Here is a 15440-nt window from a genome sequence, read left to right as displayed (position 1 = left end):
CATCAACAGTCCCTTGGAATACTGCAGCCCCCCCCCCCCCCCCCCCGGCTCAGGAACCAGACTACTGTGGGAAAGGGGGAGAGATTCAAGCATCTGCTTTATAAGAACTGGATGTATATTAAGCATATATATATATATACGCTTTGCTATGCAATGTTTTGCACTTTTTAAAAACTCATAATGACCAGATAAAAACTGACCAGCCCAAAGCCCTACATATAACTTACATCTGAACAATGTGGAATTTCTGAACAAATTTAGGTGTGAATTTGGGTAGTGTGTGACGACACATTTTGCAAGAATAACAGGAATATTCATGGAGTAAGGCAAAATCTGTTTATTTTCACATTTTAGATTGATATCCAACTGCATAGCTTGTTATGCACAGTATTATATCTGTAGCAGTGACATTACAGTGCACTGCAGAAAAACCCTGCTTTCACCCTGATACCAAAAATATCAATTTGTGTCCAGTCTCTATTATCTAGTTATAAATTACCCAAGGTGTGTTGGGAATATTTGCATTCATATTGTGTGCCTAGGTCTATATTTATTTTATTGCAGTGACTCGTTCTTTCCCTCTTTATTTACACCCATCAAATTTTACAAGAAACAGGGCTGAAAAGACTGCTACTGCACAAATTTATTACAATCAATCTATCATTTGTCCAAAAGTTTTGTGATGTGAAATAGTATGAAACTTCCAAGGTGACGATGACAACAGTAATAATAACAATAGTCCTTGCATTCACTATCACACCTTACCACGTCATTGAGATTCACGTCACACTGAGTCTCAAAGCACTTTACAGAATATAGTGTGAAGTGAATTGACTGTGTATCTTATGGGGGAAAACAGCAGCCAATTGCACACAGTAGTGTTCCACAAACAGTCCTGGATTGAGTGACAATTTATTTTTTGCGGCGGGATTGTCACGTCCAAAAAGCGATCTTGTCAGTTGACGAGCAGCTCGTCTAGGTAAACAGAGGCATGTGGAGTAAGGACACTTGACTAAGGTTATTCCCTGATTATTGTTGTTATACACTTGTATCTCAACAAATATATATAGAAAACCGTCATCCGATCCCAATAAGGCACTTTACCTCTCTGTTTACTCAGTTCTCATATACCACCACTGAAGTATAGTGACAATGTTATAGTCCCAAAACACAAAATACTGCAGATGCTGGAAATCTGAAAACAAAAACAGAAGTCGCTGGGAACATTCAGCAGGTCAGGCAGCAGCTATGGAGAAAGGAAAGTCAGTCAACATTTTGGGTCCATGACCCTTCGGCAGAACTGAGTTCATGATACAGTCCCAACCCTGGCTTCCTGAGCATAGCCTGCAAGCAGTGAGGCTCAGTGATGTCAGCCCAGAAGTGCTGACTATAACCTGCTCGATTATAAGGTTCTTATTTTATAGATCCATATAGTGGCTTTCCACTAAAAGATATTTTTCCATCTAATGTCAACATTGAAGAGAAAAATGATAATTTAATAAGATCTATTCATTTCTGTTGTGGTTTTTGGCAATATTATAAAAGTGATCTGGTTTACACAATGAAGTGACTTCTTACAATTCACACATAAAACCCTACTAATCCTCAATTTTAATTCCTGGAAATTATTAAATGAATAATCTCTGCATCCTTACATGGTATTACATCCCTTTAATGATAATAATAATAATCCTTGTATTTGATGTAGCACTTTTCACATGTATATGTCTCAAAGTGCTTCACAGAATATACTGTACAGTGAATTGCTGTAGCTCAGTGGTTAGAGCACTCGTTTTGCAAGCAAGAGACCTGAGTTCAATTCCAGGCAGGGCGAAACCTTGGGCAAGTTTCCTTACTCCACACACCTAATAATAATCCCTCCAAAACAAAACAATACTAAATTGTTCATTTTCAATCTACGACTGTTTGTGGGACATTGCTGTGCGCAATTGGCTGCCGCGTTTCGCCCTCACATATACAGTCAATTCACTTTACAGTATATTCTGTGAAGCACTTTGAGACGTCTAGAAGATGTGAAAAGCGCTATATCAAATGCAAGGATTCTTATTATTATTTGTGGGAAAAACGCGGCAGCTAATTGCGCACAGCAGTGTCCCACAAACAGTCGTAGATTGAAGTGACCAAACTGTTATTTTATTTATTTCCTTGAGGGATTATTATCAGGCGTGTGGAGTAAGGAAACTTCCCCAAGCTTTTGCCCTGTCAGGAATCAAACCCAAGTCTCTCGCTTGCGAGGCGAGTGCTCTAACCACTGAGCTACAGGACTCTACATTTTAATCTTCAAACAAGACATCAACATTGTCAATGCAGACAAAAAAATCCACTCTTAAGAAACAGTTGGGTGCTTGCTCATGAATTGAAGGCACTGATCTAACCAAGAATTTCAGACAATGAATATAAGTAACTCAGCCCTCATACTGGTGGACTATTGCCTGACCTGAAGCCTGAATTCTTGGTTGTAAAATACTGATCAGATTTCATTCTCCTTTGAGTGATGGTTGGGTTCTGGTTGTACTTGTCTTTTCCATCAGCTCCAGTAATTATGTTTGGAATCTCTTTAATTTTATCCCAATTTGATGTCACGCAAATAGGTACCAACTGTTGCTGTTGTGTTCTGTACATATTGTACTGTCTGAGCACAGTAGCTTATGACCTGAGGTCAAATAGTATCTTTTGGAAAATCCCAGTGTATTCAACAACAACTAACTAGAGCAGTGGTTGATGTAATGGAATTAGCAACTGTTAAAAAAAAAGAGTTACTATACCAGCGGTGTCCTAAATCAAGGAGTCTTAAAAACTGAGGAACAAAACATTAACATTTTCCTAATGATAGTGTATGTTTTAATCTTAAAATATATAATCTTCAAGAAGACCTGTCCTGTCTCCCAAGAACAATATTTTTGGTCTTTATCTCGCAGTATCTCGTCTGCCACAGAGACACTGTTAATCTGTCAGTGAGTGGGTATGACTAATGTAGATATTCAAAGAAAAGGTTATGAAAAGACAATCTATAGCGTGTGACACACTGAGTTAAATGCGGCTGTCACCATTCAATATTTTGTTTAAATTGGGTGAGTTGTTAGTGTTGACAACAGTGGAAGCTAATTTGCAATACATGTTTGCAAAGGGATGGGAAGTACTAAGTATGATTTCTGAAAGCTGCCAAAATGTGAAACAAGGTGGGAAAGCAAGATATCGCCTCCCCAGGGCTGTCTGTTTCACATTTATCTGCTACAGTTTAGGTGCTAGGCACAATTTGGATACAATAGCAAGTCCATGATCAGTTAATTTAGCTTTGAGTATTTTGTATCTCTCAACCTGAAAGGCGTTATACAAGTGTAAATTATATTGTACTAGCTGTACCCGTTGCAGCTACCTTTGCAACCAGTTTCATTTAATCGACCATCTCTCTTTCGTCTGACATTTTTATTTGTCATTGAAAGGCTTTATCTTCGCTTCTTAGGCATCTTTATCCCTTACGATTAATAAAATGTGCTATTGAACTCGTTAGCATCCCTTATTCATATATTTGCACACATATCCTTTTGGGAGGACTCCTGCGGGAGGACTCAGTAGGAAGGCTCTTGTTGGGAGGACTCCTGGTTGGGAGGATTCTTTGTTGGAGTCCAAACATGTGTGATGAGCTTGTTTAGGTCACATTAGGAGATCCCCGAAAAAAAATATGCCCAGGACACCCCCACATGCAAGATCTTTCCGATGAGGTATAAATCATGTTTCTACATCAATTTCTACTTCCCCTCCCTCCCTCCCTGGTGAATGTCCTCGCATGGCAGCATAGCACAGGAATTGGGAGGACGCAGCGCGGAGAGTGGAAATAATATCAGCCGTTACTGCAGTCTTTGAGGAAAGTAAGCGCATCTTTTACCAACCGTGTCCTTGGCAACCTCCGGCTTCTGTCACTGCAGATAGTGATAGCCGTGCGGCTGATTAGGAGAGAGAGGGGAAGGGAGACACTGTCTCCTTTCCCCACTTTCTCTCTACCCCGTCTCTCTCACACACACTCTCTCTCAATTACTCTCTCTCACTCCATTTCTCAAACCCTCTTGCACTCTTTTCCCTCTCACACTCCACCCTTCTCCTCTCTCTTTCTCACACTCTCTCCCTCTCTCAATTACACTCTCTCACTCCCCTTCTCTCCCACACGTCATAAATAATGACTCTCTAACCCCTCTCAAAGTCTCTCAATCACCCTCAATAATAATAATAATACTTGCATTTAATATAGGAAATCTATATTTCTTACTTATCACGTCGTTGAGACGTCTCAAAGCACTTCACAGGATATATTGCAAAGTGAATTCACTGTATTTTGTGTGCAAACTGAATGTTTTTTTCTAGCTTAGCCAAAGGCCGACTGTGGAGGAGCTGAGGGAGAGAAAAATCCTGATTCGTTTCAGTGACTATGTAGAAGTAGCTGAGGCCCAGGACTATGACAGACGTGCAGATAAGCCGTGGACCAGGTTAACAGCAGCTGACAAAGTAAGACATCTCCTACTACTGAAGTGTTTAGAAGCATTGATGTGCTGGTCAATGTTAAGAATATCACTGTGCACTGTATGCTGAAAAGATTAGAGAACATAAGTGGTTGCTACACAGGAAAGAATACGATCACTATCAGTGTCTTATTTAATGTGGAAAATGTGTTATTGCAAAAACATCACAATGGCTAAAGTCATCAACAGTCGAATAAAGCAGTCTCAAACTTGTTCAAAATCCACAAGTTTTACTCGTGTAACGGTTTGGGAATTGACGCATGGCGTGTACTGTGTACAGTGTTTTTTAAGTGTTTGAGATGACACATCACAACCAAGAAACAAATCACAGCAAGAACAAACTTCCACAGTACATCAGCAGTTCCAAGCATACCAGGTCACAACAGCCAATAAGCTGGGTGGGAGATTAAATTTCATTCAAACAATCAAATTCAAGATAAGTGATGGTAACAGCTCTTTTTGCTAAAGATTCCTATAAACTACTGGTAGTGGAGTGCTGTAGCTTAGTTGCTAAAACACTCATTTCACAAGGGTTGAGACCTGGGTTTGAGTACCGGGCAGGACAAAATATTGGGGAAATTTCTTTACTCCACACCCCTCTGTGTACCTAGGAGTAAATTGGTTGTTAGTCGATTGGCGGATCGCTTTTCCGGGCATAATAATCCCTTAAAAAAATAATAACTTGATTACTCAATCCATGACTGTGGGACACTGCTGTGCACAACCGGTTACAGCAATGTATACAGTCAATTCACTTTACAGTATATTCTGTGAAGCACTTTGAGACGTCTCAAAGACGTGTTAAGGCGATATATAAACTGCAAGGATTATTATTATTGATTGCAAACTTAGAATATTTTTGTACTCGCTCTGCACTGCAGTGATGTGAATGTTTTCATTCCCACAACAAATAGGATTTCCTTAAGTGTGATTTCCAAATGGTGTTGAAACTGGACACATTTCTGATTATGGATGCATAATCACCAGATACTGTATTGAGATTATCCAGTTTTATGACTTTAAGGGGGATGTAATTCTGGAGACCGAAATGTTGGGAGAGGAAAGACCAGGGTAGACTTTATTTTTGTGCTTGGAGGTATAGCCCAGCTATTTTCTACATCTAGTAGTTTACTGACCGCAGCATTCAACAAATAGATAGCCACAGAACCGATCAGGAATGGAGTGGCCATAATAGCATGTACTCAGGCAAGAAGTTTTCAGCCATACCAGTGGCACAGAGGGGCCACAGCATCTACAGCAGGCTGGTGCTCTGAAAGATCGACAGAGCTGGGTACACCCACAATATGATATCTTGAGATCATACTTCGGGTTATTTTTTAACTTAATTGAAATTTTCACAAACTTGACCATTGTCTTAAAATTTTAGATTATGCAGAATTCACTCTGAATTTTTTTTAAAGACTAGGGAAATCTGGCTTCTAAATTAAGATTGAATTTAAGAATTTTCTGCATGGTCTTAAGGCTAATATCATGAAGATTTTATTGCATCTGATCCAGCAGAAATCTTCATAAACTCAAACCGATTCTTTTCAATTTCAGGCTGCTATCCGCAAAGAGCTGAATGAATTCAAGAGCACTGAAATGGAAGTGCATGAGTTAAGTAGGCACTTAACAAGGTAGGTATATCTAATAATTAATGGAATTTATTAATTATTTAGCTAACAGGGTGACAAATAATGTGTCCTAAAACTTTAATTACTGTTTTCCTTTCAGGTTTCACAGACCCTAGCTGTTTTGCTATATACAACTGCAGGGAGTCTTATCTAAGTGCTAGGACTGTACTGATGTCCATAAACCCCACCTAGGAGAGAATCTTCTGAATTGCCTTTGTGTGTCAGACACTGTACTGTATTGGGCACTTTCTACATCTACCATTCTACTGACCTTCAGGAGTCAACAGAGCATTCAAGAGTTTGGATCAAATGCGCCACTTCCAAACATCAATGGCTGTATCCAGGCTTTCAGTACTGTCATTCAGCATTGTCTTGGTCTGTCTTGTTATTTATTACTCTGAATGTTGCACAATGATGAAATCTCAATAAGTCTCTTTAACGTCATCACTTGCAGGATGGAGCTAAGACAGCAGTTTGTGCTCTAGAATTCCACAATCTCGTCAGTCAGTCACTGCACTCTCTCGCTTGTGACCTGAACTCTCAAATAACCAGCATCCAGGAAATGAGTGGCTGGTTATTTTGCACCTCTTTCATCTTAGTCATTGACTGCAGTTACACATGCGGGTATATGGAATGTATCTCCTGCTAAGCGTTCTTGTTCCGGGAGATTTGCTGGAAGGAGTAAACTGCACTGTATATTTTACAATAAATATCTGGTTATTTAGAGTAAAAAGAGATGATGCTTTAGATAACAATAAGCAGCAATTGGCCTAAATGTATCAATAACACACTATACTGCACTTAGCTAAACCTGCTCTGGGAAAGCCCTGATGGATGTGCAGGTTATCTGCAGTTGGTGTAAAAGTACTGCTGCACTGGTAATGAAAATGGCTTCTTTAATACACAAATTAAGCCTGAAGTTCCACTTTATTTTTATCCTTTAGGACTATTTTGTCCTAAAATTAAAGATCATCCAGAATTATGGAAAAATCTTGAAATTAGCCTTGATTTGGAAGTGTTTTTCAGTCCATGAGAAGATCTGGCAACAAAATTAAGACTGAATTTAAGCATTTTCCACGTCACCTTAAATTTTAAGATAAAATAGTCTTACAGGTTAGATGATATGGAGATTCAGCCAATAATATATGCCTTGAGCTCTGTGTATGTAAGAATATTTTCCTTCTCTTATAGGTTGTGTTAATATAGCATAATAAACACAGTTGCACTTACAAATAACTAACCTTAAAAAATAATAATTTAAGGATAACTGTGGACCTGTAACATTGTGTTGAGGTTCAATGTAAATTATTACCTTTATACTATGGCATAGTTTCATAAGGAAATGGGATTCTTTGCAGAGTTGACCACTGCAGGTGTATGGTAAAGTCCCAATTCTAAATTTAGAACCCTTTAGTAAACACTCCTTTACCCAAAGAACTGGGATATATAAAGACTATACAACATGATAGGTTGGATTTAGTGATAGCAAAGCATGTCTCTGTTGCTGGAAAAAATATTTGGGTAGGATATTGAAAAGAAGGGACCCACCTACAATATATTACTTACTCTAGCTGCACTTTGCAAGGATGACCCTTTATTTACAAGGAATGCCGTTTTGTACAGAGACAGTGAATGGTAGTGTGAATCTGAGCACACGTTTCAGTTGTAGTCATAAAGTGTTTACCAGCCCAGGCTGAACATTTGTGAGCAGGAGATGCAATAATCAAACAGTGCTGTCCTAAGACAAAATGTCCTATGATATGATCAATCCGCAGAACTTCATCAGCCAGCACATGTTCACTTAATTCAATTAGTTATGTTCGTGTCATGTTCAATTAGTTTAATAACTCGTCAATGTGCCAGTACCATAACTGATCTTGGACACAGTGGCTGTATCAGTTGAAATCCTTCATTCACCATGTTTGTGGGAGAGTCGGTTACAGAATTTAGAGTCCTTCAGAGGCACCCAACTCTGTTGCATAGTCTATATTTGGGTTTTATCACAAAGATAAACACTTGAATGGTTAATTCCCATTTCATGTCATTATTTAGTGAACCGGAATCTCTAGAATGACTGTATTAGAAATACAACTGGTGGAAGATTTACAAGTTGCTTGAAGTGGCCCTTGTTTAGGAGCCAAAATGTTAGCATACAGCTGGCTTAATTCATTCCTTTTCCATTTTAAGCAAACCTGTTGGTTCAACACCCTTGGAAATTGATGGTAATGACTCGGCTACTCCACAAGAGTTTAGCCAATTGTTTTCCATGTACATTTGTTAAACTGCTGTCCTGCTGAAACTGCACTTCACAGTATGTTTTCATCTCTGTCGTCCCCACTACTCTGGTCCTGCTCCGTGATTCTGAACAAACTGTGAATTCTCTTGAGGCTGAGTGTTTGTATATAGATGTCTTTGTAAAGGAGTGAATGTTGTGGCTGTCCTACCCTGTGCTCTTCCAGTATTGTACAATTTTTTTAATCGATGTATGAAAATTGTAAATAACCATAAAAACTATTGAGTCTTTAATTTTGTTGTTCTAAGCTTTGCCATTTGTACATACTAAAAGCTGCATGTATAACTTCAATTACTGTGTACAAGTTTGTCTCAAATGATGTATACAGTTTCTTAAAACTAAACCTTATTTAAGAAAAAAAAAGTTTTTTTTAGTGGTTGGTATTCAACAACTGTTTTTACACAAAAGGAGCTGAAATTTAGAGTTTGGTGAAATCTAATTTTTGCTACATAACTCAAGCTTTGGTCCATTAAAAGTGAAAACTTTAAACAAGACAAAATGGACTTACTTTATTTTGACCGTGATTTGATGTAAACTTCTCTAAAGCTTCATCCACGTAGGTAGTACAACCTTGTTTGTGGGATACCATGGTGTGCAATTGGCTAACGTGTTTCGCCAACAAAATATACAGTTAATTCACTTTACAATATATTCTGTGAAGTGCTTTGAGTCGTCTCTCAGAAGTGACAAGGCCCTATATGAAATGCAAGTATTATAAATTAAACACTGCAGTTGTATGGTGGGCTAATAGGTGGTAGAAGTGTTCAATGTGGATTGCTGACAAATAATCAGTGCAGTAACAAAGAACCAAAACAGGCCTTTACATTGTGATGATTGCAGGTTATTGTGGTCAAATATTAGGAAACTTGTCAGCTCACAGCCATTCACAGTAAAGTCATAAGGTCTAGGATCTAAGGTCTAAAGTGCCTGATTATTTTTGTTATAAAATAGTTGTGAATGTGAATGCATCCATATTTACGTTCACAAATTTGAGCATTTTCTGATGGCAACAACAACAACATTACATTTGTTTAGCACCTTTCACGTTGGGAGGACATCCCAAAGCTCTGGCCAATCAGTGTTTCGTACCCGAGCTGGGGGTTGGGATCGGGGAGGGTGGAGGGCAGGGCCATAAGGAGGGTGAACAAAGGCATGGTTGAAGAGGAGGGTCTTGAGATGGATCTTCAAGGAAGCAAGGGAGAGGGCGAGGAAGGAGGGATTGTGGGATGAAGTTCCAGAGGGTGGGTGTAGAGTGGCAAAAGGCCCACCCGCCAGTGGTGAGGTGGAGGACGTGAAGCAGGCCAGAGCACCCTGAGCGGAGGGAGCAAGCAGGATGATGGTGGGTTAGGAAGTCGCAGAGGTAGGGGGGAGCAAGGCCAAGGGGGACTTTGAAGGTGAGGACCAGGATATTGAACTGTATCCTCTGTGTGATGGGAAGCCAGTGGAGTCAGGGAGGATGGGGGTAATAGGGTTGCGGAGCAGGAGTGTGAGAGGACACGGGCTGCAGAGTTCTGGACGATCTGCAGCCTATGGAGGAAGGAGTTGAGGTTGATAAGCAGGGAGTTTGAGTATTTGAGCCTGGATGTTATGAATGCATGTATGAGGGCCTGTGGTGTGAGACAGTGGAGGAGCCGGGCGATGTTGCGGAGGTGGGGGAAAGCAGAGCGAGTCATGGCACGGATGTCGGGTAGAAAGGATAGTTAAGGGTCAAACAAGATACCAAGGTTCCGGACCGGCTTAGTAAGGTGAGTGTGCATCCTTGGATAGTGATGCTGTCAGTGCCTGAGGTGTGGAGGTGCTGACGGAGCCAATCAGGAGAGCCTCGGTTTTGTTGACGTTCAACTGCAGAAAGTTAGCTCTCAATCCAGGACGATTTCTGACAGACTTTCTGTCAGGACAGCAGTGGTCCTGGAGTTGAGGATGGAGGTAAGAGAGGTAGGGGTGTCACCCGCATACATGTGGAAGTTGACCCCATGTCTGCAGATGATGTCACCGAAAGGGAGCATAGATATTGAAGAGGAGGGGACCAAGGACAGAGCTCTGAGGTACTCCCCGAGGGCTAGAGGAGAAGTCGTTTGTGGAGATAAAGTGGAGACGATGTGAGAGGTGGGATCTGAAGCATTCAAGGACAGAACCATGAAGGTTGAGGTGAGAGGAGAGGCGGTGGAGGAGGATAGACTGGTCAGTGGTATCAAAGTCAGCAGAGAGGTCAAGGAGGACAAGGAGGCAGAGGGAGCCCTGGTCGCAGATGGACAAAATGTCATTTGTCCCTTTGACCAAAGCTGTTTCTGTGCTGTGGGCGGCACGGAAACCTGGTTGGAACGGTTCATGAAGGGAGTGGTGGGAGAGGAAGAAGCGAAGCTGGGAAGCAACGACTCTTTCCAGGACCTTCAAGGAAAGAGAGGTTGGAGATGGGGTAGTAGTTTGAGAACAGGAATGGGTCTAGGGAGGGATTTTTAAGAAAGGAGTGATGACAGCTGTTTTTACGGGGCTGGGAACTGTGCCAATGGAAAGGGAGAGGTTTATGATGTCTGAGTAGGGGGCAAGAAAGTGGAGCTGGGAGGTAAGGAGAGGATTGGGGATGGGGTCGAGGGAGCAAGTTATCAGTTTCATGTGGGTTACAGTGGTGGTGAGAGAGGGAGACACGTTCAAAGGTGTGAAGGGAGAGATTGGTAGGGGCCGGGGTGTCAGTAGGAGATGGGGAGGGGATAGTGGTCGGAAGGGCAGAGACAGCTGAGCAGGTCCCCTCTACTTTAGTTTCTAGGAAGTCGAGCCTCTCCTCGCAGTTGTCGTTGGAGGAGAGGATGGGCGAGGCGTGAAAGTGTGGGCAGAGGAGCTGGTTGGTGTTGGAGAAGAGGAGCCTGGGGTTATCCTTGGCCTCCAAGATTGTCTTGGCGTAGAAGGACGATTTAGTGGTGGTGTGGGCGGAATGGTAAGATTTGATAAGTTCCAGCCAGATCTGCCGAAGCACTGTTAAGTTGGATTTGAGCCAGTTGCAGTGGCACGTTCAGTGGCACTTGTTCAGTGGTACGAACCTGAACTTTAAGGGAGTGGAGGTGGCTGGTGTACCACAGTGACTTCCGTGAGTAGGAGACGGTTCAGGAAGTGAGGGTTCTAAGGGCATCGAGAGTGGTGGAGAGGGGTTGTGGAGGAGAGTGACCGAGGAGAATAGGCCATTGCGGGAGGAAGCCCAGAGGGGGAGGGGTTCAGATGACTCCAAGGCAGCGGAGAGATAGTAGGGGGAGATTTTTTTCAGGAGCGATAGGAGATGGAGTTGGGTTGGGTGGGCGATTGAGGGGTTAAGGGACCCATTTGAGGAGTTAAATGTTGATGTTAAGGCTGATAACTAATCCTGATTCGACACAAGTGCATCCAACCCATCACAAAGATTTCATAATTACTTATGAAGCAATAATTGCTCTGGTTTTTAAACTCTGAAAAATACATTTGCTCAAGGACATTGCAATACATTTAATTTAATACATTAAGGGAGTCATCTCAAGGACAAGTCTCTGTAACAAATCAGAACAAGTCAAAGCTTTACCTAAGCTGATTACCTCAAATCACCTCCTCTAACATTAGAGCAGCAAATTTCTGACTTTTCAGCCAATTTGGAAGAATTATATAGCCTAAGAAGTCCTGGTCAAGAACAACAACAACAAATTATACTTGTCTAGGGCCCTTCACGTCGGAAAGATATCCTAGAGCACTGGACAATTATGTTTTGGATCCGGGCTGGGAGTTGGGGTCAGGAGGGGTGGAGGGCATTGGGGGTGGGAGGGTCACCGAAGGAAGGCATGGTCGAGAAAGAAGATTTTCAGACGGGACTTGTCCGCTGAGTGGAGGGAGCGGACAGGCTGATATGGAGGTCACAGAGGCTTTGAAGGTGAGAATGAGAGCTTTGAATTGATTCTCTGCGGGATGGGGAGCCTGTGAAGCCAGAGAAGAACAGGAGTGATTGGTTTGCGGAGCCTGGTGCAGAAGAGTACACGAGCTGCGGAGTTCTGAGTCATCTGCAGCTTGTGAGGGTAAGAGTTGGGAAGTCCAGGAAGCAGGCAGTTGGCGTTGTCAAGCCAGGACATGATGAAAGCTGAGGGTCTCGGCAGCCTATGGTGAGAGGCAGTGGCAGAGGTGGGCAATGTTGCAGAGGGGGGGAAAGGTGGAACGAATCACAGCACAAATGTGGAGTTTAAAGGAAAGCTGAGGGTCAAACATGTTCCATAATGGCTCAGTAAGGTGAAGAGTGCACCCATGAGGTGAGGAGGCGCTGATAATAATAATAATAATAATAATAATAATAATAATAATAATAATAATCCTTGCATTTGAGATAGCGCTTTTCACGTCGGGAGGACGTCCCAAAGCGCTTCACAGAATATACTGTAAAGTGAATTGACTGTATATTTGTGGGCAAAAGCGGCAGCCAATTGCGCACAGCAATGTCCCACAAACAGTCATGGATTGAAAGTGACCAATTTATTATTGTTTTGTTTTGGGTGTTTTTGGAGGGATTATTATTAGGCTCTGTGTGGAGTAAGGAAACTTGCCCAAGGTTTCGCCCTCTGCCTAGAATTGAACTCAGATCTCTCACTTGCAAAGCGAGTGCTCTAACCACTGAGCTACAGGACTCCAGGACTGATGGGAGCCAAGCAGGTGGGCCTCTGTCTTGCCAACATTCAGACAGAGGAAGTTGGCTCTCGTCCAGGACTTGATGTCTGACAGATAATTTGCCAGAACAGCATTGGTCCTGGAGTTGAGGTGAAGGCAGCAAGATAGAGTTGGGTGTCATCCACATACATGTGGAAATTTACCCCATGACATCACTGAGCAAGAACTACTGAGATGGCGTTCAGAAGTACAACTTGTAATACACAAGTGGAATGGAGATACCAAGCAATATGCTTAGTTCTCATTTCATAATTATTGTTAAAGGATAGAACCAGGTTTATCACCATATTAAAAAAGCACTTGGTCTTTCACTTTACAGGTGACATACGTGTGTTCCGAGTTCTGCTCGAATTGTGATCCATTATAAACGTTTTTTTTCTCCTGGCAGGATAAGCCATTTTCAGAATCAAAGCTCACAACACAATCCTGTTTTCACATCATTTATGGAAAGCACATTTACTAGCATAACAATTAGGAATGGGAAGCCTGGCTGACTTCTTACTTCTTATCCAAAGGGTGTTACTGCCAAATGGACTCCCTTTACTTCTGCTTCCACTTGAGTTCAATTAATTCTTATGTATGGAAAACTCATCCCATTTGTTAATGTTAAGAATACCTCCAGAAAAAGAAACAATAGCTCAGTTGCTTCAATTAAAGCAGCCCTTTAAAATACAATACTATGTTAAATAATCCAGTGACTCATCCACTTTAAATAAATTGAGCAATTTCAACTGAATGACCAATTTATGTTTTATTTGGAAGGGCTGCACTGCCCTCTGGGGGTTCTAAAGTTTATTTGCAGAATTTTACAATCAATTTACCGCAACAAAAAAAGGAAAAAGTCAATTTTGCTATTTAACAAATGATCAAAGAATCAATTTGTTTTTCCTAATTCTTCATATGCAGAGAAATGGGGTTAACTTCTAAATCACAAAACTCTTGCTCAGCAGAAAGCAAAACAAGTGCGTTTTGTTCAGTTTATTTTAAGTATGGATGGCCAGCTCGGTTTTGTGAAATTGATTAGGACTGAGATTAAATTGGCATATATTAGATTAAACAATTTATCTCTGGGGAGCTTCTACTGCATTTGCACTCAGTTTTCAAAAAGTACAAACATTCAAACAATAAAATTCTCCAAGTGTAAGTTTCTCAGTGAGTTTATTCCTTTGCCTCCCAATCTGTACACCCAACACACAGTAATAAAAACAATTCTTGCATTTGATATAGTGCCTTTAAACCTGAGGGGATGTTTCAAAGCGCTTCACAGAATTTACTGTAAAATGTAGGCAAACTTGGCAGCCAATTTGCACACAGTAATGTTACACAAACAACCATGATGCAAATGACCAATTTTATTAGGGGAATTGATTGTTGGTCCGACACTCAAGAGAAACTTCTTATCTTTTTGAATAGTGTCACGGGATCTTTAACATCCACCTAACAGGCAGATGGATCCAATGTCTCATCCCAAGAACAGCACCTCCAACAAAGCTGCACACCCCCCAGCACAGCAGTGGAGTTTCAGTGTAGACTTAAAGTCCCAAGATGGGGCATGAAGCCACTCGCCTCTTGGAGACAAGAGTGCTACCAACCAAAAGGCTGATAACCAATCCTGATTTGCATCCATCACACAGATTTCATAATTACTTGTGAAGCAATAAACTCTAATAAACAAATTTGCTCCAGGACATTGCAACACATTTAAACTTTGTCTTAATTTGGAAGTCAGTTTACTGCAATTCTTACCACAACCTGTTGAAGCATGCTTATCACTATTCCAAACTGAGTATTTTCCAAATTTCTGCACAATTTTTTTTAAGATAATGGTCTTATGGATAAGACCATGAGAAAATTCAGGCACTGGACTCTTTCTGTGGAACTATGCATTATGAATTGCTGCAGGCTGGTTCTCAATCAAACCAAAATAGGTTTATTCATTTGGTACAACATATTATTCATAAATAAACACAGAAGTAACATACAGATTTTATAAGATTTTATAAGGGTTCAGAAGCAGACAGACCCATACGGGTGTGTACAATCAAGTTTTTTTATCAATCACCAAGCACAAAGTTAATATCCCCTTACATTAAAGCAATAGTACAAAATAAGTGATATGACCCGATCTTTTGGGAGAGTAGTTGACCCTCGGCTGGATATTCTTCGCCTCCTACTTTGCTTAAAACCCCTCCCCCTTTATGTACAAAAATGGTTCTGTTGTTGTGTCTATTAAGCTGGCATAAATCGACAACCTCACTAGAATTGTACAAATCATATAGCACCATAGGTTAAAGAACTAGCCTTAAAGAT

At 41.2% G+C, this 15440-nt stretch overlaps 1 protein-coding gene across 2 annotated transcripts in view; it reads left to right on the top strand.

Annotated features, from left to right (window-relative positions):
• The window catches only part of LOC103187041 (phosphatase and actin regulator 1), a 173611-nt gene extending 164694 nt beyond the window's left edge, over positions 1–8917 (top strand). For both annotated transcript variants that reach the window (XM_007906373.2, XM_007906372.2), the window contains exons 11-13: positions 4381–4521; positions 6096–6172; positions 6270–8917. In XM_007906373.2, the coding sequence (XP_007904564.1) occupies positions 4381–4521; positions 6096–6172; positions 6270–6285 (234 nt within the window). In that variant the 3' untranslated portion in view covers positions 6286–8917. The remainder of the gene's footprint in view (positions 1–4380; positions 4522–6095; positions 6173–6269) is intronic.
• The last annotated feature ends 6523 nt before the right edge of the window (positions 8918–15440 follow it).

The sequence above is a fragment of the Callorhinchus milii genome, unplaced genomic scaffold, assembly GCF_018977255.1.
Source record: "Callorhinchus milii isolate IMCB2004 unplaced genomic scaffold, IMCB_Cmil_1.0 Scaffold2, whole genome shotgun sequence".
NCBI classification, from domain to species: Eukaryota; Metazoa; Chordata; class Chondrichthyes; order Chimaeriformes; family Callorhinchidae; genus Callorhinchus; species Callorhinchus milii.
Note: the sequence above shows the minus strand (reverse complement) of the source record. Positions and strands in the feature narration are given on the sequence as shown.